Below are 23,579 nucleotides of genomic sequence, written 5' to 3' on the forward strand. Positions count from 1 at the left end.
ACTGGACAATGCTCCATGGCCCGGTAAACCATTTGAAGTTGATAGTGATCAAATCGAGACATGAACTGAAAACAATCAACATTATACCACACGGGAGATAGCCGACATACTCAAAATATCCAAATCAAGCACTGAAAATCATTTGCACCAGCTTGGTTATGTTAATCGCTTTGATGTTTGGCTTCCACATAAGTTAAGTGAGAAAAACCTTCTTGACCATATTTCTGCATGTGATTTTCTACTTAAGTGTAACGAAAACTTTGTTTTTAAAACAATTTGTGATGGGCGATGAAAAGTGGATACTGTACAATGATGTGGAACAGAAGAGATCGTGAGGCAAGCGAAGTAAATCACCACCAACCACACCAAAGAAGATGATGTTGTGTATATGGTGGGATTGGAAGCGAGTCCTCTATTATGAGCTCCTTCCAGAAAACCAAACGATTAATTCCAACAAGTACTGCTCGCAGTTAGACCAACTGAAAGCAGCACTTGATGAAAAGCATCCGGAATTAGTCAACAGAAAATGCCTAATCTTCCATCAGGTTACCGCAAGAGTGCATGTTTCTTTGATGACCAGGTAGAAACTGTTACAGCTTGGCTGGGAAGTTGTGATTCATCCACCGTATTCACCAGACATTGCACCTTCAGATTTCCATTTATTTCAGTTTTTACAAAATTCTCTTATTGGAAAAAATATCAATTCCCTGGAAGACTGTAAAAGGCACCTGGAACAGTTCTTTGGTCAAAAAGATAGAGTTTTGGGAAGATGGAATTATGAAGTTGCCTGAAAAATGGCAGAAGGTAGTGGAACAAAAGAGTGCATACATTGCTCATGAAGTTCTTGGTGAAAATGAAAAATGTGACTTTTATTTTTACTTAAAAACCAAAGGAACTTTTTGGCCAATCCAATACATTTAAAGTAGTTATTGATAAGGAAGGATTTACTCCTGCTCTTTAGTTTTTTCTTTTCTGTATGTCTCGTGCTTTTTGTTCATCAATTTCTCTATTACTGCCTTTTTATGTATTCAGTTGACTTTTTTATAGTGTGCTATTTTAATTCCCTTTTTTCCTTTTTTGTATTTTTAAACATTATTTTCTTAGTGGTTGCCTTGCAGATAACAGCACAACTAATATCTTAAATTTATAACAGCCTAGTTTGAGTAATGCCAGTTTAGTTTCAATAGTATACACACGCTCTGATCCTATATGTCTCTGTTCTTTCTCATTGTTATTGTCACAGATTACATCTTTATACATTGTGTGCCCATTAACATAGGCTTATAATTGTCTTCTTATGTATTTGCCTTTTAAATCATGTAGGAGAAAAAGAAGAGTTACAAACCAGCAGTACAATAATATTGGCTTTTATGTTTATCTGTGCTAAGTTACCTTTACCAGTGTCCTTTATTTCTTATGGCTTTGAGTTACTGCCGAATTTCTTTTCATTTCAGCCTTAAGAACTCCCTTTAGCATCTCTTGTAGTGCTAGTCTACAAGTCTGCTAATGAAATTTCTTAGCTTTTGTCTATCTGGAAGTGTCATACTTTCTCTGTCATTAATAAAGGATAGTTTTTCTGCATGGTTAGTGAATATTTGGTTGACAGTGTTTTTCATCTGGGATTTTAAATATGGCATTCCATTGCCTTCTGGCCTCCATGATTTCTGATGGGAAATCAGCTGTTAATTTTATTGTGGATTCTTCATGTATGAGAAGTTCCTTCTCTCTTGTTGCTTTCAAAATTTCTTCTGCCTTTAACAATTTAACAGTTATGTGTCTTGGTGTGGATTCCTATGAGTTTATTCAGCTTGGAGTTCATAGAGTTTCTTGGATGTGTGTAGTTGTGTCTTTATCAGATTTGGGAAGTTTTTGGCTATTATTTCTTCAATTTTTTTTTTTTTCTGGCCACGCCGCACGGCTTGTGGGATCTTAGTTCCCCAACCAGGGGTTGAACCTGGGCTCACGGCAGTGAAAGCACGGCGAGTCCTAACCACTGGACCACTAGGGAATTCCGTCTTTAAGTATTTTTTCTTTCCCCGTCTATCTTTTCCTTCTGAAACTCTTATTATGCGTATGCTAGTATGCATGGTAGAGAAGAAGGAAGGCACATGAGGAACTCAGGAACCAGACAATACAGGGAGCAGAAAAAAGTTCCAGAACAATTGTTAGTGTTTTCAGAAATAAGAGATGAAGATCAGAGTGCTATGAAAAGGAATAATCAGAGAATTAGTTCTTAGAAGTGAAAATACGAAAGGTTTTCTCCATGTCCCCCCTCCAAATATAGAAGGGTTGGAAGAATTTGAGTAAGTCACCCAGGAAGGACAAAAAAGAGATGGGAAATGGAGAGAAAAGATAATTGGAGGATCAGTGTAAGAGGCCTAAAGTTCAATTAATAGGAGCGCTAGAAAAAGAGCAGAGAAGATGAAAGGGAGGAAGTTATGGAAGATATAATATGGAAAAAATTTCCAGAAGTGAAGGACTTGAGTTAGAGATTAAAAGAGCCAGCTGAGTGTACAGCAAAATGAATAAAGAAATATCTATACTAGGACTTATCACCTGTAAATTACAGAACACTGAGGCAAAGAGAATATCCTAAAAGTTTCCATAAAGAAAAAAAAAACAGTTCAGTAAAAGAGATGGAGAATAAGAATGGCATAATTTTCTCAGTAGTAACACTAGAAACTAGAAATTGTTGAAACAATACCTGTAAGATTTTGAGTGAATGATTTTTAACTTAGAAGTTCAAACCTAATTAAACAAAATATGAAGAAAGAATAAAGACATTTCAGGCATGCAAAGTCTTATAAAACTTACCTACTATTGGGGCTTAAGGGAGCCCAATAAATAGCACTCTCTTTCCCTTCCTGAATTCTGAACAAACTGGGAGAGGTAAAGGAAGCATATGGAGACCAGAATATTATTTTTATTATGGATAAGATTCATATTGGAGAATGGGACTTATATTTTCAAGTGGCTTGCTAATACTCACTGCCAGAAATAGACAGATTTAACCACTCAGGCATAGGCAGAGCTGAACAGTGACAGGCCCTGTGTGGGGCTTGCAACTGTAATGTTAGAGTATGAATGAGAGAATGGAATTTTCTTTCCTGAGAACAGCTGGATGCAAAGAGGAAGGAGAGGGGAAGGTGCTTACTTTTGCCCAGATCATTTTTCTAAACTCAATGATGAAATAAGTTACCCCATCTCCCTAGGAAAGGAATGAATGGAGTGGAAAGAAAGCAGGAATGTTATGATAATGGTTGTCTCTCTACATGAAATGAAATGTCAGAAGTAGGGCATAATTATTTTCTCCAATGCCTTTCTTGTTTTCTTTCTTAGAAAGCTACTGGAGGATATGCTACACCAAAAAAGAGGGAGTAACTTATGGAAGAGGAAAATAGAAGAGTCAATCAGCATGACAGAGTAGATGGGAATTGGTAGGATGATAGCAAAAGGAAAGTCTCAGGGTGACAAGTGTGGTGGAAATCTAGTAGTAATCAGAAGGTGGCAGATGGGATGTCCAAGGGGAGAAAAACGACAATAAAAACAAACACATGGGTTGCTTGATGTATTTGAAGACATTGAGAGAAGATTTACAGTTCTGTCAATGAATTATTGACAGATATATAAAAAACTTAAGAGAAGTGAGACACTTCCAGGTAAAACTGAAAAGTATACCAAAAGAGAAATGTGACTATAGTATATATGTTGCTGAAGTCAAAAGCCTAGGCTCCTGTGATAAAGAGATCTAATAGTATAGTGACCCAAGAAACAGTTTTATTTCTGTCTCATGTAATAGTTGCTAGGTGAGTAGTCACCAGATCCAGATGAATAGTTTAATGTGTGTGGTCATTCAGGAGTCCCAAGTTCCATTGATGATTTTTGTCCAGTCAAAAGTATGGCCAAGGGCTAACAGTGTGGACTTTACCTGGGCTCGTTAGACTAAATGCAGAATGTTAGTCCTCACTCCAAATCTACTGAATCAGAATCTGCACTTAGGAACTAGCTGATTCCTGTGCACAAAAGTTTAAGACCTACTGGTCTGGATTGAAATTTAATTGTTGGCTATGTGATTGAAGATGGATGACTGAGAATTTTATCCAGTGAGAAGGGGAGAGCATGGAGGAGGTAAGAACTTGATCCTAAGGACGCACCTAACTGCAGAGAAGGTTGGGAAATGTAGTTTAGCTACGTGCCTAGGAAAAAGGGGAAAATGAATTTTGATAGATATGTAGCAAACTCTGTGCAATGGCGTATTTGGCTCACCCATAAATAATATTGGCATATCATATTATAGTCATCCTGGGAGGATGGTGGTGGGATGGGAACATAAGTGTGTGTACAATTCTGTCTGTAGGAAGTCAGTAGATAATATCTAAATCTAAAACAAAATAGGTAGTACCAGCTTAAGCGTGTAATTTAGAAATATGGAGATAAATCTCAGAAGAAACAGCTAAAAGAGTTGACAGTAGTTGCTTCTGAGGAGATTGGTAGTTGGTAGGAGAATGCTGTTTTGCCTTGCCATTTTTTCAAGTGTGTAAGTGTATTTGTTTTATAAGAAGCACATTGGGAAAAAAATTCCTGTAGTCTAAATAGGAGGTAAACACATGAAATGTGTTAAGTGCTAAGTACTATGAGAAAGGTAAGAACAAAGTCCATAGAAAGAGCCATACTTATCCAGGCCACCCTGGGTGGTAGGAGGCTAGGGGATGGATTGGGAAGCGAGATATTTTCTAGTTACATTGTAGACAATATAAAGTATGAAGCAATTAAATATCTTTTGGATCTATTATATTTTGTTTTTAAAGTGTGAATAATTAAAAATAAGTTAGGTTTTTATCAATCCATTTAACAAATTTATTGAGTGTCTACTTTGAACTAGGCACTGTAATAGGCATTGAAGATATAATGGTAAGCAAAATGAGAAATGGTTTCTTACCTCTTGGAGCTTATAATCGTGTGTATAAGATTATACAGAAGAGTTTGGTTTTCCTTCACTTCTACTTTCAGAAACATTCCTTAGAGCATTGATTTTTCAAGTGTCTTTTCCAGTCTAGCCATATGAGAATCACCTGGGAACTTGTGAGAAATGCAAATTCTCAGGCCCCAATCCCAGACCTGTTGAATCAGAAACTCTGGGAATGGGACCTTCCAGGTGATTCTAATGAATGATAAAATTTGAGAACTATTGCCTTAAAGGTAATCAACATTGTAAGCTTGGTTTATTACTGCTAATATTTCGGAAATAACCTGATTTCCATAATATGTAGTATACAAGCTATTTCTAGTATAGAAATTACTTAACAAAATGTAGTGTTTTCATTTGTTTATAGTTTGTGCTCTGTGGTAGAAGTGTAATAGTTCCTATTATGTTTTAGAACAAAAAGGATTCTGATTTTTTTTCTTTCTATTATCTTTTTTCTAAACATTATTATTCTTTAAGAGCAGTTTTAGTTTCACAGCAAAGTTGGGCAGAAAGTACGGAGTACCCATGTAACTCCCTTCCCCCACACAGGAATAGCCTCTCTCACTATCAACATCCCTGCACCAGAGTGGTACATTTGTTACAGTGGATGCACCATTAACACGTCATTATCATCCAAAGTCCATAGTTTACCTTAGGGTTCACTCTTAGGGATATCCATTCTGTGGGTTTTGACAAATGTATAATGACATGTATCATCATACAGAATATTACTATAACTTCTAAACTCTGGGATCCTGTTGGTTTTTTAAAATTTTCTTACCTCAGAAGAATTTATTTAAACTGCTTTGTACTTCAGAGCTGGAGAAAGTCTGTTGATGTTGGTTCCCCATGTTTAGAGCATCAAGTTAGAAGTAGGTTAGTGGTATAAATAGGTAGTATTTAGTAGGAAAGTCATGTGGGAAAGATCTTACCACGTAGTCTTCTATAAACTGATTCCCTGTGTTGCATATAGATTGCAGTTCTTCCGTTATTTTTACCACTTAGTCTTCTATAAGCTGATTCCCTGTGTTGCATATAGATTGGAATTCTTGTGTTATTTTTGTTCCATTTCCTTTTATGTTAATTGTGGTACATCAATTGCAGGTTTTATTTCCCTTTTAGTTGAAATTCTTATTGAGTAATGTAAAACAGCATTTTACTTCTGAAGTTCCCTTGTTTTGATGTCATAGTGCTAGAATTACATTAGAACCTCCTTAATGGGCGTTTCACTGTTATTTACTAAGTGGATTTTAACTCCTCATATAGTTTTCAGAGTTTAAAAATTTTTATTTTTTACTCTTCAGCTTTTTACTTTATTTTTATTTATTTTTGGCTGCGTTGGGTCTTCGTTGCTGCGCGGCTTCCTCTAGTTGCGGTGAGCGGGGGCTACTCTTCGTTGCGGTGCGTGGGCTTCTTATTGCGGTGGCTTCTCTTGTTGCAGAGCATGGGCTCTAGGTGCGCGGGCTTCAGTAGTTATGGCGCGTGGGCTCTAGAATGCAAGCTTGGTAGTTGTGGTGCATAGGCTTAGTTGCTCCGCGACATGTGGGATCTTCCCGGACCAGGGCTCGAACCCTTGTTCCCTGCATAGTCAGGCAGATTCTTAACCACTGGGCCACCAGGGAAGCCCCGCTATTCAGTTTTGAGAATAAATTATAAAAGTTTTTTTTATGTCTAACCAATTTTTTAGAAATGGGTTTTGCATTTTAAATAACAGATTTTTTTTTTTTAATCCAATAGTTTGCTTGCCTAAACTGGATTTGAAGCAATTCAGACTACTGGAGATCTGCCACTTTACAATATCACAGTTGGAAAGAAGCAGGTTTTTAAATAATGGAAGAGTCTAAGACCTCTGAAAATGAAAATCATGAACCAAAGAAGAATGCTTGGGCTCTTTCTGAAGAAAGCAAAGCAGTTAAATTTATAACTAATCAAACTTTGAAAGCTAGAAATGATAAATCCATAAAAGAAATTGGGACCAACTCTCCAAATAGGAATAGTAGTAAAAAAAATAAGCAAAATGATATTTGTATAGAAAAAACAGAAGTTAAATCATGTAAAGTAAATGCTGCCAGTGTTCCAGGCCCTAAAGATTTGGGGTTAGTCCTTCGAGATCAAAGTCACTGCAAAGCAAAAAAATCACCGAATTCACCGGTGAAAGCCGAAAAGGTACCTGTTTCACAGGCAAAAGTAGAAAGGGTACCCAGTTTACAGGCAAAAACAGAAAAATCACCAAAGTCACTTAATTCACCAGTGAAAACAGAAAAGGCACCCAGCTCACAGGCAGCAGCAGCAGAAAAGACACTTAATTCACAGAGGAGAGCAGAAAAAGCACCTGGTTCTCAGATGAAATCAGAAAAGGTGCCCAGCTTACCAGCAGAAGCTGAGAAGGTACCCAGTTTACTGTTGAAAGAAAACATGAGACAGACAGAATTACAGCAGATTGGAAAAAAAATTCCAAGCTCCTTTACTTCTCTGGACAAAATGAATATTGATGTTGCAGAGGGAGAAAAATCTGCTCTGGAAAACTCACAACAATCTCAGAAGCAACAAACATGTACAGATAATACTGGTGATTCTGATGATAGTGCTTCAGGAACTGAAGACATATCGGATGATTTGAGTAAGTACAAATTAGATTATTCCACAAGTCACATTTTTGGAGAGATTTTTTAATATTAATGTTCTTTAGATTATCCTTAGTTTGATTTTAACTACTTTAACTACAAAAAGGACATTAGTAATATGGGTCTTAGGTTGAAAACATTTATTATGGGAGGTACAAAGCCTGTGCAGATACAAATTTAGTGGCTCCTATAGTTGATGTGTACACACACACACACACACTTTCTGTCTGTCTCTCTCTCTCTCTCTCTCTCTCTCACTCTTCTTTTAAATGGTCCTGGTAATACATTGCTCATTCATTCGCCAAACATGTATATATTGAGTTCCCATTATATGTTACGCATGTGTTTACAGTGGAAAACCAAAAAAACACAGCCCCAGACCTCAAGGAAGCTTCTAGTTAGGTGAGGGTGATACAGATAAGTAAGATGGTAATTTAGTTCAGTGCCAAAAACTTAGAATCGAGAAAGTACATGATTTAATTGAGGTATTTAGACTTTGGATTGAGAAAATGCATGATATAAATGTGAGACTGCAAGTGTGACTGAGATTTAGTATGACTGCAACAGGGACTTGCGGGGGAATGTGGCAAAAGATGTAGCTGAAAAGGCACACAAGAATTGGAAAGTAAAGGGCCTTTTAGGATATGATAAACAGTTTGGACTTTATTATGAGTGTTTTGAGAAGCCACTGAAGAGTTTTAACCAAGGTAGCACTGTGATCATATATATATACACAAATATATATGTTTATCTTTTCAGCAAATTCTTTGACAGGAGCAAAACTGGAAACAGATTCAATAGGACACTGTTGCAATTTACTTGAGAATTATTGTAAAATTCATTTTCTTATGAGATCTTGATCTTAGCGTTACTTAATTGTTTATAAATATTATCCATGTCTGTTTAAATTAATGAATTTTTCTTGGCAGTCTTTTTTCCTGATGTTTCTATGGCTAAAAGAATAAAACCTTTTCTTGATGTATAAACAGAAAAAGCTATTTCTAAATCATTATTTACCACACTTTGAGAAATACTGACAAAGAGTTCAGAAATAGCTTCTTTTTATTTCTGGTGGTACACAGATGATGGTTTATTGACAAACCCTTTTTTTAATTTAATAGAGGTACCTTTGTATGTAAGAAAAAACGTTAATAATTTCATAGGTATGTTAGGACAAGGCCCAAAAAAATAAGTCAATTTAAAGACAATATCAAATAAATAATAGTACTGCTAGTGTTTAGATATGGCAGATCTAAACATGACGGTATGTGATTGATTGAAGTTGGGAAATACTGGTGCATAAGATCAGCTACAGGGCTCTGGTCACTTGAATTAGTGAAAAATATGATTTAAAGATTATTTTCTTAAAAAGGTGACAAAATAAGGTGACAGAGTGAGGTGGTTAAGACTGTGAGCTCTGGAGTAAAATTTCATAGGTTTTGAATCTTATCTTCCCCACCTAATAACTTTGTAATCTTGGATAAGCTGCTTATCCTTTAAAACATGTCTAAGTTTCCTCATTTTTTAAAATGTGGAGATGGTGCTGCCTTTGTTATAAAGATTAAGTGAAATAATTCAATAGAGTTTCATGTAGTCCCTGACACAGTAGGCAGGCAATGGCAATTAATATCCTTTATTATTATTATTTTTCTGATTAAATGCAGTTTTGTTATTTGTTAACATGGAGAACAAGTTGAAATAGCTTAAGGAAGCTAGTAGACCAAATAGAGGTCCTTTCAGGAAACTTGTTTTAACAAACTAATAAGAATGAGGGACTTCATGGCAGTCCAGTGGTTAGGACTCTGGCGCTTTCAACATGGGGGCTCAGGTTCGATCCCTGGTTGGGGAACTAAGATCCCACGTGCCACATGGTGTGGCCCACAAAAAGAAAAACCGAAAAAACCCAAAAATGATTTATATGGGAATTCCCTGGTGGCCCGGTGGTTAGGACTCCAGGCTCTCACTGCTGAGGGCCCAGGTTCAATCCCTGGTCGGGAACTAAAATCCCACAAACGGTGTAGTGTGGCCAAAAGATTAATGGATTAATCTCCATTAGGTCCAACTTTAGCTCCCACCTAGCACTTCCACCATTTTTCCTTTTGCCGTTTGTACATTCAGTAAATATTTTGGGTGATCTCCGCTATGTGCAGGTACTGATCTAGTTGCTAGGAATATAACAATGAACTAAACAGATAACACTGTACTTACTTACAGAGTTAATATTCTAGTGGGAGGAGACAGACAACAAACATAGTAAACAACAAAAGTATATAATAAGTTAGATAGTGATAAATCTTACAAGAAAAATAAAACAGGAAAGGTCATAAGGAATGATGCTGCTGTGTCTGGTGGTGGTGTTTCAAATTTAAATTGTCACTGAGAAGGTGACATTAGAGCAAACACTTGAAGGTAAGAGGTGAGAGAGTGAGCCTGGTGAATATTTGAAGGGAGAATATACTAGATCTGGGCTTCTCAAACTTTAATGTGCAATTAAAGTGAATCAATTGGGGATTGTATTAAAATTCAGATTCTTGGGCTCCATTCTCCGAGATTTTTGATTTAGAAAATCTAGAGTCTGAGATACTGGATTTCTAACAAGCTCCGGAATGAAGCTGATGCTGCTGGTCAGGATCATGCTTTTGAGCAGCAGAACCTAACTCTTCTTCTTACTTTCACTTATACCATCCTTCCTTGTGTCTTCAACATAGCAGCCAGAATGATCCTGTTAAAATTATTCAGATCATGTTACTGCTGTTCATCATGTTTCAATGGTTTCCCATATATCAGAGTAAAAGCTAGTGTCCTTGCTGTGACCTTTGTGATCTTCGGCACTCCCCCTCCCCCCACTTCTCTGCCCTCATTTATCTACTTCTCATCATTTCTCTCTGTTCCAACTGCATGATATCCTTGCAGTTCCTCAAATGTGAAGGCAAATGTCCACCTGATGGCTCTTGCATTTGCTTTTTCCTTTGCCTGGAATACTCTTCCCCCAGATGTCCATATGGCTAGCTCTCTTACCTCCTTCACCTTCTCAGTGAGCCTTTTGCTGGGTCACTTATCTAAAATTTACAAACCTCACCTCCACCTCTGGCACTCCTTATTCTTTTTACCTTTTTAATTTTTCTCCATAGTTCTTACTATCATCTGTCATATTTAAATTTTTTATTTACCTTTTTATATTAGTTTTATTGAGATATAATTCACATGCCATAAAATTTGCCATTTAAAAATATACAATTTAGTGTTTTTTAGTGTATTTACAAAGTTGTGTAGACATTACCACTGTCTAAATCATGAATATTTTCACCACCCCCAAAATAAACTCCATACCCATTAGCAGTCACTACTCATTACCCTCTCCTCCTAGGCACTGCCAACCACTAATTTAGTTTCTGTCTCTATAGACTTGCCTATTTTATATGAGTGAAATCATACAACATGTGGCCTTTTGTGTCTGGCTTTTTTCATTTAGTATGTTTTAAGATTCATCCATGTTGTAGCATGTAGCAGTACATCATTCTTTTTCATTGCTGAATAATATTCCTGTTATGCTCCTCTTGTGGTAGGAGACACATCACCTCCAGAGAGAGGCACACTATTTTTATTTAGAAAAATTAGTGCTATCAAGAGAGAAGTGAATTTCAGGGTTCTTGTAGATGGCATGTAGAGTGGCTTTTGAGGGCAGAGAGGAGAGGTTTATTTATTATCTATGAGCATTTACTTTTAGAAGTGCTTTTAGATACGTCCAAATCAATTTCTTTATTCAACACACTATTATTAAGTGTCATCTCTGGTCTAGGCATTGTATTAAAATCTGAAGGTACAAAGTTGAATAAGATCTGGTCATTAGCATCAAGGAATTCATTATCTAATTGTAAGAGGTAGATAAATAAATACAAATTACATTGCTGTGAAAATGTGAGATAATAGCGGGTGCTATGAGAATATAAAGAATATCAGACTGTCTTCTTTTTTCAAAATTATTATTATTATTATTTTTTTTGTAGTACGCGGGCCTCTCACTGCTGTGGCCTCTCCCGTTGCGGAGCACAGGCTCCCGATGCGCAGGCTCAGCGGCCATGGCTCACGGGCCCAGCCGCTCCGCGGCACGTGGGATCCTCCCAGACCAGGGCACGAACCCGTGTCCCCTGCATCGGCAGGCGGACTCTTAACCACTGTGCCACCAGGGAAGCCCTTTTCAAAATTATTTTATTTTTGGCTGCGTTGGATCTTCGTTGCTACGCGCAGGCTTTCTCTAGTTGCAGAAAGCGGGGACTACTCTTTGTTTTGGTGTGTGGGCTTCTCATTGCAGTGGCTTCCCTTGTTGTGGAGCACAGGCTCTAGGCACATGGGCTTCAGTAATTGTGGCACGTGGGCTCAGTAGTTGTGGCTCGTGGGCTCTAGAGTGCAGGCTCGGTAGTTGTGGCACATGGGCTTAGTTGCTCTGCGGCATGTAGGATCTTCCCAAACCAGAGAGCGAACCCTTGTCCCCTGCCTTGGCAGGCGGATTCTTAACTACTGCACTATCAGGGAAGTCCCAGACTGTCTTCTGAAACAGTTGATGCTTAAACTGAATTTTGCAGGACAGGTAAACATAACTAGTTGAAGTAGGAAGGGCCTTGATGGTGGAGGGAACAGAACATGTACAGGCATTGATACTTGGAGTAGCACTGATCCATTCTAGCACATTTGGTATGAATGAAGTGAAAAGTGTTAGGGCAGGATATAAGATTAGAGATATAGACAACTTAGCTCTCTTTTTTTGAGGTCTTGGCTTAAAGTCTCAGAAAAGCCTTCCCTGACCCCCATATCTAAAGTTTGTTTCCCTCTCAGTTACTTGTTTTTTTCCTTTATAGCACTTACTACAACTTGGGATTATTGTATTTAAACTGTTGACTGCCTTCAAGAGGGCAAGCACTGTGTGTTATATGTTAAAGAGTTTAAACTTTATTCTGAACTCCATGAGAGCCTGTTAAGTATTTTAAGCAAGAGAGTAACATGATTCAATTTATATTTAAAAAAATCACACTGGTGGTGGAACCTACTATTATTCTAAGTATATATTGGTAGGTGCTGGAAATGCAAAGATTGAAAAGAAAGCACATAGTCTGTGCCTTAAAGAGATCACAATCTAGTTAGGAGGCAGAGAAGCAAAGAAAAAATATTGGTGTGGTAGAGATATCCATGAGTTCAGTGAAAGCAAAGAAGGAGCCTCATGTGAGTCTGTGGTCTGGAGTATATATGTTCTTTTAGCTTCTTTTGTATATTGATAAAGTCACTGAAGTGACTTCGGTTCATTGAGTCATCTTTGGGACTTAAAGTAGCTTTATATCATATTTACTTCAGAGATTCGACAAAATGGTTATGTTATGTTACCCTTGTATAGTGAGTCTCAGTCATATTTGTCTTTTTTGATATAGATTCGTTGGCAGAAGATAGGCATTTGACCCATGAAGTAGATTTTTCTTTGTGAATTTTGATATCATGTATATCTTTTACTTTTATCTTACATAGGTATACCAACGTGCACAACGAAGGAAAACATAAAGGAAGAATATTTTTTCTGTATGTGTATAAATTGAATGTCTGTTTTTCATTAAAAAAATTTTAATTTACCAATTCTGATGATGGTAACTAAGTGATTGCTTCCTTTTCTAGGTAAAATGAAGAACGATGAATCTAATAAAGAAAATTCTTCAGAGATGGACTATTTAGAAAATGCCACTGTGATAGATGAATCTACATTGACACCTGAGCAGAGGCTAGGCTTGAAACAAGCAGAAGAACGCTTAGAAAGAGATCACATCTTTCGACTTGAAAAAGTATACTATGTGTTTTAGTTATTTGGAGGAAAATGCATGTTTCATAACTTTTCTTTCCCAAGTACAGCTCTTTTTATTTTTCTTATTATATTCCTTAGGTGGAGATATCATGCATCTTTCCTTCCTTCCCTATTTCCTTTCCTCTTCTCTCCCTCTCTTTCTTCTTTCCCTCCATTTGTTCAGCAAATCCTTACATCTGTGAGTCTGACTTCACTCATTCATCCCAGACTCGACAAACTGTGGCCTATCACCTTGTTTTTGTTTTTTTTAATTGTGGTAAAATACCTCATGTTTTTATAAACAGAGTTTTCTTGGAACACAACCATGCCATCCTTATTATCTATAGCTGCTTTCTTGCTACCATGACAGAGTTGAGTTTTGAGAAGTTGCTACGGAGAGTATGTGGACCACAAAGCATAAAATATCTACTGTTTACCAAAGCATAAAATATTTACTGAAATATAACTTTGTCCCTTTACAAGAAGTTTGCTGACCCCTGATTTACTCGCTTATCAAATAGATACTGAGAGCTTGTTATGTTCTAGATACTGTGCTAGGCACTGGGGATATATGTTGGTGAAAATGGCACAGTTTCTGCCGATTAGAAGTTAACGGTCTATTTGGAGTGACAAATAAATTAGCAAATACTACAGGATGTACCAGACTTCCTCCTTTCCCCCTCGGTTTTCTCTTTCCTCTTTTTTTCTCCCATATTTACTGAATATCTCCTATGTATTAGGAACTGTTCTAGCCATAGGTATCTTGTTGCTGAGTACTAATTAATTTCTTAACCTAGAAATACAGATTCCCAGCCTTAACAGTAAAAACACTGCTAGATATTGAAGGAAAGAATCATAAATCAGTCTGTTCTTAAATAGATACTTGGGATATTTGTTAGTATGCATACAGGGAAATAGGTCATCATTCTTGATAAATAAGGAAGGAAAGAAAGAAATGGTATGATTTTGTATAGCTTAGAAAAACAAGATTATATTTAAATTGAAGAAGGCAATCCTGAGTCATTAATAGAATTTATGACAGTAGTCACCCTGTGAAAGTAGGAAGGAATATCAAGGAGTAGAGGCCCATAATGTAGGATAGAGTTTGGATTATATAGTTAGTCTCACAAGATCCTAGTTAAAAGGAAGTCTTTTTTGCAATTTGCTATTTTATTTTTTTTTATAAATTTATTTATTTTTGGCTGCGTTGAGTCTTTATTGCTGCACATGGGCTTTCTCTAGTTGCGGCGAGCGGGGGCCACTCTTCATTGTGGTGCAAGGGTTTCTCATTGCAGTGGCTTTTCTTATTGAGGAGCATGGGCTCTAGGTGAATGGGCTCCAGTAGTTGTGGCACGTGGGCTCAGTAGTTGTGGCTCGCAGGCTCTAGAACGCAGCCTCAGTAGTTGTGGCATACGGCATGTGGGATCTTCCCGGACCAGGGCTGGAACCTGTGTCCCCTGCATTAGCAGGCGGATTCTTAACCACTGCACCACCAGGGAAGCCTGCAATTTGCTGTTTTACATAGTTCTGTCTTTCCTCTCACTTTCCCTTTCCTAAGTTTGAAATTAGTCTGGATCTGTGCATTATCAAGATAAATATTGAGTACCTTTCATGTGCCATGATCTGGTGATAAAAAGTTGAATTGGGGCATGTGTGGTTTTTTAAAAACCACCATACTGCCTTTCTAGGAGTTTCTCTTAGAGAAAGGCGTGTAAGCAAATAATAATAGTAATAACAATATTGTTTGAAAATAGGATCTTAGACAAAGGAGTAACCAACTTGAGTTGGGGTATAGAGGCATCAGTTTGGGGAATGCTTTATAAGTAGGTGACATTGGAACTGAGTCTGAAGGAATGGCTAGGAGTTGGGTTAGGGAATGGCTAGTGTAGGTAAATTGTATGACATGTATAAAGGGAATGTGAAAAATGTATTTTCAGGGAATATAAGCAGGGGACTGGTTGGGAAGATATGTAGTATATGAAGCAGGAAAAGTCAGTTCTTGGGAGAAGGAAGAAGTTGGGGTGGAATGGATATTTGATAGTAGTAGGAAAGAATGGCCTGGGGTGAAAGAAAACTTGGAAGCATGGAAAACATTTTGTTGTTGAATTTAGATTAGCAATGATGTAAAATCAGTGTGTGCCAATACCAGCATAGATATCTATAGTTTCTTTTTCTTGTGGCTCCTTTTTGGTTTTCATGCCATCCCAAACCTCTTGTCAATCCAGTATATTGTTAATTAAAGTTTTTCTTTACCAATTTTAAAATACTCATTAAGAATATTCTTACCAACTTGCTTTTGATTGCATCAAGTATTTGGTTCGCAGTGTACTTACAGATTATCTCATTGAGGAGTAAAGATGTAGATTTTTAACGTGTACTAAAGAAGGAATAAGTCCAAACTGTTAGATCAGAAGAGTAAATTTCCCTATAGCAAGTGTTAAATATTGACTAGGAAATACTTAGAATCTCCATGCCCAGGAATCTTTTTTTTTTTTTTAATTTCAAGTTACTACTTTTTTTTTTTTTTTTTTTTTTTGCGGTACGTGGGCCTCTCACTGTTGTGGCCTCTCCCTTTGCGGAGCACAGGCTCCGGACGCACAGGCTTAGCAGCCATGGCTCACGAGCCCAGCCGCTTCGCGGCATGTGGGATCTTCCCAGACCGGGGCATGGACCCGTGTACCCTGCATCAGCAGGTGGACTCTCAACCACTGCACCACCAGGGAAGCCCCCAGGTTACTACTTTTACTTTTTTCCAGTTTTATTGAAAAATAATTGATATACGTGACTGTATAAATTTAAGGTGTATAGCATGATGGTTTGATTTACATATATTGTGAAATGATTACCACAGTAGGTTCAGCTAACATCTTCTCGTATAGATAAAATGAAAAGAAAGAAAAAAAGAAAAAAAGGAATAAATATTCTTGGGATGAGAACTTTTAGGATTTATTCTCTTAACAACTTTCTTATATATCATTCAGCAGTGTTCATTACATTCCTAGTACTTACTTATCTTATAACTGGAAGCTGGTACCTTTTGTCCATATTCCTCCAATTTTCCCCTCCCTTCCTCTGGTAACCACAAGTCTGATTTCTCTTCCTATGAGGGTTTTTTTTTTTTTTTTAAGATTCCTCATATAAGTGATCGTACAGTATTTGTCATTCTCTGTCTCACTTATTTTACTTAGCATAATGCCTTCAGGGTCCATCTATGTCATTGCAAATGGTAGGATTTTCTCATTTTTTATGGCTGAATAGTATTGTATGTCATATAAGTTTCAGGTGTGCGATATAGTGATTCATAATTTTTAAAGGTTATACCCCATTTATAGTTATTAAAAAATATTGGTTATATTCCCCGTGTTGGTACAGTATGTCCTTGTAGCTTATTATATACATAATAGTTTGTACCTCTCTATCCCCTACCCCTCTATTGCCCCTCCTCCCTTCCCTCTCCCCACTGGTAATCACTAGTTTGTTCTCTATAACTGTGAGTCTGATCTCTAATTCATTTATTTCTGCTCTGATTTTGATTATTTCCTTTCTTCTCCTGATTTTGGGATCAGTTCTTTTTCTAGTTGCTTATGGTAGAGTTAGGTTGTTTATTTGGGATCTTCCTTGCTTCTTAATGTAAACATTTATTGCTATGAAATTCCCTCTTAGAACTGCTTTTGCTGTATCCCACAAGTTCTGATATGTTGTTTTTCCATTTTTATTTGTCTCAAGAAACGTTTTTATTTCCCCTTTAATTTTTTCTTTTATCTGTTGGTTGTTCAGGAGACAAATCTTTATTCTAGTTGGTCTACAGAAACTTTAAAGGAGGCTTATCGATATATTTGTTTAATGGCAAAATAAATATTTTGACTATAATAAAGGAATTTTTAAACATTTTTCATGTGTCCCTTCTGTGAAACTAGAAGCTTCATGATACTGAGGACTTTCTTGTCTTATTTACTGTTGTGCCTAATACAGTGCCTTGCACATAGTAGTTGGTCAGTAATTAAAGGTAACAGTTTGCTTAGTGGTTAAGTGTATGGGCTTTTGGAGTCACTAGGTCTAGCACTGTCACTTACTGGTTAGATGATATTGGATAAGTTATTTAACCTCTTTAAACCTCAGTTTCTTTTTATTTATTTATTTATTTATGGCTGCGTTGGGTCTTCGTGGCTGTGCACAGGCTTTCTCTAGTTGTGGCGAGTGGGGGCTACTCTTCGTTGCGGTGCATGGGCTTCTCATTGCGGTGGCTTCTCTTGTTGCAGAGCATGGGCTCTAGGCGTGCGGGCTTCAGTAGTTGTGGCACGTGGGCTCAATAGTTGTGGCTCACGGGCTCTAGAGCACAAGCTCAGTAGTTGTGGCACACAGGCTTAATTGATCTGCGGATGTGGGATCTTCCCGGACCAGGGATCGAACCCATGTCCCCTGCACTGGAAGGCAGATTCTTAACCACTGTGCCACCAGGGAAGCCCCAGATCTCAGTTTCTTTATCATTTAAATGGATTCGATAAAAATAATGATACCTCGCTTATTGGGCTATGATGATTAAATTAGATAATACAAGTAAAGTTCTTAACACAGTGCCTGGTATGTGCTAAGCACAAAATAAAGATTAGCTACTTGTAGAATTGAATTATTTTACCAAGTAGGGCAGTTTTTATTATTTCATTTTATGGGTATAGAAGCAGGCTCAAGAGTTAGAGATTTAAACGAGATCAATTGAGATGTCATTTCAGGCCTCTGGCTCCCCATTCAGTGTTATACCAAGCTTTTCTTACTAAAAGATTCCAGACGCAGTCGTTGTCTGCTCACATTTTACGATTGAAAAAGTTGTCTAATGAGTGCTCTCATGACTGCTGTAGTGACTTCATCAATATGCATGGCTTTAGGAATTCTGTGTTTATGCTTTCAACTCCTGAATCCAACGCTTCTTGCCACTTACACCACTCTTACCTTGAACCAAGCCAACCAACATCATCTGGATTATTGTAGTATGATCATAATGGCATTAGACTCATCTTGTTTCTATTCTTAATATAGAAGGCAAGTGATCCCTTTGAAATTAGATCTTGTAATTCTTTGCTCAGAAGCCTTCAATACCTTCCCCTCACACTTAGAATAAAACTTGGAGTCCTTATGAGGAGTCTTGTCATCTGACCCCCTTTACCTCTCTTTTCCAGTCATAGTAGCCTTTTTGTGATTTTGCAAACAGATAAGGCACATTCCTTCCTCAGGGCTTTAGCATTCACATTTATCTCTGCTTGGAATGTCTTTTCATATATCCACACAGCTCAGTCTTTCACCTCAAGACATTTTATTAATAAGTGATGACTATTATTAAAAAGGAGATAACACCTCCCCCACATTCCTATTTATTTATTTCTTTGTACATTTGTTTATTTATTACCTGTCTTCCTACAGTAGAATGTCAATTCATGAAGACAAGGATTTTCATTTGTTTTGTTTACATTATCATCCTCACCTCCTAGAAAAATGTTTGACATAGTATGAGCTCAGAAAATACTTGGTGAATTAAGAAGTAGCTGTGGTTGGAAACTGAGAGAAAGAAGTCTGTGAGGGCTTAATTCATTCTGCAATAAGGACAGATTTGAAATAGTTTTAAACTAAAGAATTGAAATGACTAGATTGAGCTGAATTTTCTTATTTGCTTGTTGCCTTGGGCAAATTATTTACTTCTAGGGATTTAGTTGCTTTGCTAGTAAAATGGGGAATCCTCATACAGATGTTGTAAGGTTAATAGATACTCTATAAATGAAGACTGTATTTATTTTTAGTCTGTGGCAGGACTGTTTCTAAATTTGGGGCAAGTTTCCTATTTAAAGGAAATTATGTTATATTCTGAAGTGAGAATCTTTTTGTCAGGAGTTGCAGCCTATTGAAAGTCAATCTGAGATAAAAATTAAGCATTGCTGCAATTTCAGTGTAAGACACTAGAAACAATATTTTAAAATTCAACATGTATTTATTGTGTTTTTAAAAATTTTTTAATTTTATTTTTTTTATACAGCAGGTTCTTATTAGTCATCAGTTTTATACACATCAGTGTATACATGTCAATCCCAATCGCCCAATTCAGCACACCACCATCCCCGCACCCCCGTGGCTTTCCCCCCTTGGTGTCCATACATTTGTCCTCTACATCTGTGTCTCAACTTCTGCCCTGCAAACTGGTTCATCTGTACCATTTTTCTAGGTTCCACATACATGCGTTAATATACGATATTTGTTTTTCTCTTTCTGACTTACTTCACTCTGTAGACAGTCTCTAGATCCATCCATGTCTCAACGAATGATTCAATTTCGTTCCTTTTTATGGCTGAGTAATATTCCATTGTATATATGTACCAGAACTTCTTTATCCATTCGTCTGTTGATGGGCATTTAGGTTGCTTCCATGACCTGGCTATTGTAAATAGTGCTGCAATGAACATTGGCGTGCATGTGTCTTTTTTTTTTTTTTTTTTTGTGGTATGCGGGCCTCTCACTGTTGTGGCCTCTCCCGTTGCGGAGCACAGGCTCCGGATGTGCAGGCTCAGTGGCCATGGCTCATGGGCCTAGCCGCTCTGCGGCATGTGGGATCTTCCTAGACCAGGGCATGAACCCGTGTCCCCTGCATCAGCAGGCAGACTCTCAACCACTGCGCCACCAGGGAAGCCCTGCATGTGTCTTTTTGAATTATGCTTTTCTCTGGGTATATGCCCAGTAGTGGGGTTGTTGGATCATATGGTAATTCTATTTTTAGTTTTTTAAGGAACCTCCCTACTGTTCTCCATAGTGGCTGTATCAATTTACATTGCCAACAACAGTGCAAGAGGTTTCCCTTTTATTCACACCCTCTACAGCATTTGTTGTTTGTAGATTTTCTGATGATGCCCATTCTAACTGGTATTAGGTGATACCTCATTGTAGTTTTGGTTTGCATTTCTCTAATACTTAGTGATGTTGAGCAGCTTTTCATGTGCTTCTTGGCCATCTGTATGTCTTCTTTGGAGAAATGTCTATTTAGGTCTTCTGCCCATTTTTGGATTGTGTTGTTTGTTTCTTTAATATTGAGCTGCATGAGCTGTTTATATATTTTGGAGATTAATCCTTTGTCCGTTGATTTGTTTGCAAATATTTTCTCCCATTCTGAGGGTTGTCTTTTGGTCTTGTTTATGGTTTCCTTTGCTGTGCAAAAGCTTTGAAGTTTCATTAGGCCCCATTTGTTTATTTTTAGTTTTATTTCCATTACTCTAGGAGGTGGATCAAAAAAGATGTTGCCGTGATTTATGTCAGAGTGTTCTTCCTATGTTTTCCTCTAAGAGTTTTATAGTGTCCAGTCTTACATTTAGGTCTCGAATCCATTTTGAGTTTATTTTTGTGTATGGTGTTAGGGAGTGTTCTAATTTCATTCTCTTACATGTAGCTGTCCAGTTTTACCAGCACCAGTTATTGAAGGGCTGTCTTTTCTCCATTGTATATCCTTGCCTCCTTTGTCATAGATTAGTTGACCATAGGTGCGTGGGTTTACCTCTGGGCTTTCTATATTGTTCCATTGATCTATGTTTCTGTTTTTGTGCCAGTCCCATATTGTCTTGATTACTGTAGCTTTGTAGTATAGTCTGAAGTCAGGGAGTCTGATTCCGCCAGCTCCGTTTTTATTTTTCAAGACTGCTTTGGCTATTCGGGGTCTTTTGTGTCTCCATACAAATTTTAAGATTTTTTGTTCTAGCTCTGTAAAAAATGCCATTGTTAATTTGATAGGGATTGCATTGAATCTGTAGATTGCTTTGGGTACCATAGTCATTTTCACAATATTGATTCTTCTAATTCAAGAACATGATTTATCTCTCCATCTGTTGGTATCATCTTTAATTTCTTTCATCAGTGTCTTATAATTTTCTGCATACAGGTCTTTTGTCTCCCTAGGTAGGTTTATTGCTAGATATTTTATTCTTTTTGTTGCAGTGGTAAATAGGAGTATTTCCTTAATTTCTCTTTCAGATTTTTCATCATTAGTGTATAGGAATGCAAGAGATTTCTGTGCATTAATTTTGTATCCTGCTACTTTACCAAATTCATTGATTAGCTCTAGTAGTTTTCTGGTGGCAACTTTAGAATTCTCTAGGTATAGTATCATGTCATCTGCAAACAGTGACAGTTTTACTTCTTCTTTTCCATTGGGATTCCTTTTATTTCTTTTTCTTCTCTGATTGCCATGGCTAGGACTTCCAAAACTATGTTGAATAATAGTGGTGAGAGTGGACATCCTTGTCTTGTTCCTGATCCTAGAGGGAATGCTTTCAGTTTTTCACCATTCATAATGATGTTTGCTGTGTGTTTGTCATATATGGCCTTTATTATATTGAGGTAAGTTCCCTCTATGCCCACTTTCTGGAGAGTTTTTATCATAAATGGGTGTTGAATTTTGTCAAAAGCTTTTTCTGCATCTTTTGAGATGATCATATAGTTTTTATTCTTCAGTGTGTTAATATGGTCTATCACATTGATTGATTTGCGTATATTAAAGAATCCTTGCATCCCTGGGATAAATCCCACTTGATCATGGTGTATGATTATTTTAATGTGTTGTTGGATTCTGTTTGCTAGTATTTTGTTGAGGATTTTTGCATCTATATTCATCAGTGATATTGGTCTGTAATTTTCTTTATTTTTTAGTATCTTTGTCTGATTTTGGTTTCGGGGTGATGGTGGCCTCATAGAATGAGTTCCTTCCTCTGCAATTTTTTGGAAGAGTTTGAGAAGGATGGGTGTTAGCTCTTCTCTAAATGTTTGATGGAATTCACCTGTGAAGCCATCTGGTCCTGGACTTCTGTTTGTTGGAAGATTTTTAATCACAGTTTCAATTTCGTTACTTGTGATTGGTCTGTTCATATATTCTATTTCTTCCTGGTTCAGTCTTGGAAGGTTATACCTTTCTGAGAATTTGTCCATTTCTTCCAGGTTGTCCATTTTGTTGGCATAGAGTTGCTTGTAGTAGTCCCTTAGGATGCTTTGTATTTCTGTGGTGTCTGTTGTAACTTCTTTTTCATTTCTAATTTTATTGATTTGAGTCCTCTCCCTTTTTTTCTTGATGAGTCTGGCTAATGGTTTATCAATTTTGTTTATCTTCTCAAAGAACCAGCTTTTACTTTTATTGATCTTTGCTATTGTTTTCTTTGTTTCTATTTCATATATTTCTGCTCTGATCTTTATGGTTTCTTTCCTTCTGCTAACTTTGGGTTTTGTTTGTTCTTCTTTCTCTAGTTCCTTTAGGTGTAAGGTTAGATTGTTCATTTGAGATTTTTCTTATTTCTTGATGTAGGCTTGTATAGCTATAAACTTCCCTCTTAGAACTGCTTTTGCTGCATCCCATAGGTTTTGGATCGTCATGTTTTCATTGTCATTTGTCTCTAGGTATTTTTTGATTTCCTCTTTGATTTCTTCAGTGATCTCTTGGTTATTTAGTAATGTATTGCTTAGCCTTCATGTGTTTGTGTTTTTTATGTTTTTTTCTCCATAATTCATTTCTAATATCATAGCGTTGTGGTCAGAAAAGATGCTTGATATGATTTCTATTTTCTTAAATTTACTGAGGCTTGATTTGTGACCCAAGATGTGTTCTATCCTGGAGAATGTTCCGTGTGCACTTGAGAAGAAAGTGTAATCTGTTGTTTTTGGATGGAACGTCCTATAAATATCAGTTAAATCTGTTTGGTCTTTAGTGTCATTTAAAGCTACTGTTTCCTTATTTATTTTCATTTTGGATGATCTGTCCATTGGTGTAAGTGAGGTGTTAAAGTCCCCCACTATTATTGTGTTACTGTCGATTTTCTCTTTTATAGATGTTAGCGGTTGCCTTATGTATTGAGGTGCTCCTATGTTGAGTGCATATATATTTATAACTGTTTTATCTTCTTCTTGGATTGATCCCTTGATCGTTATGTAGTGTCCTTCCTTGTCTGTTGTAACATTCTTTATTTTAAAGTCTATTTTATCTGTTATGAGTATTGCTGCTCCAGCTTTCTTTTGATTTCCATTTGCATGGAATATCTTTTTCCGTCCCCTCACTTCCAGTCTGTATGTGTCCCTAGGTCTGAAGTGGGTTTCTTGTAGACAACATATATATGGTTCTTGTTTTTGTATCCATTCAGCAAGTCTGTGTCTTTTGGTT

The 23,579-nt window shown here is 37.0% G+C and overlaps 1 protein-coding gene across 9 annotated transcripts in view; it reads left to right on the plus strand.

Moving 5' to 3' along the window:
* TUT4 (terminal uridylyl transferase 4) overlaps nt 1-23,579 on the plus strand; it is a 143,796-nt gene that overhangs the window by 21,194 nt on the left and 99,023 nt on the right. For all 9 annotated transcript variants that reach the window (XM_033435508.2, XM_049699765.1, XM_033435506.2 and 6 more), the window contains exons 2-3: nt 6,704-7,586; nt 13,249-13,412. In XM_033435508.2, coding sequence (XP_033291399.1) covers nt 6,797-7,586; nt 13,249-13,412 — 954 coding nt within the window. In that variant the 5' untranslated portion in view covers nt 6,704-6,796. The remainder of the gene's footprint in view (nt 1-6,703; nt 7,587-13,248; nt 13,413-23,579) is intronic.

Source organism: Orcinus orca, chromosome 1 (genome assembly GCF_937001465.1).
Source record: "Orcinus orca chromosome 1, mOrcOrc1.1, whole genome shotgun sequence".
NCBI lineage: Eukaryota > Metazoa > Chordata > Mammalia > Artiodactyla > Delphinidae > Orcinus > Orcinus orca.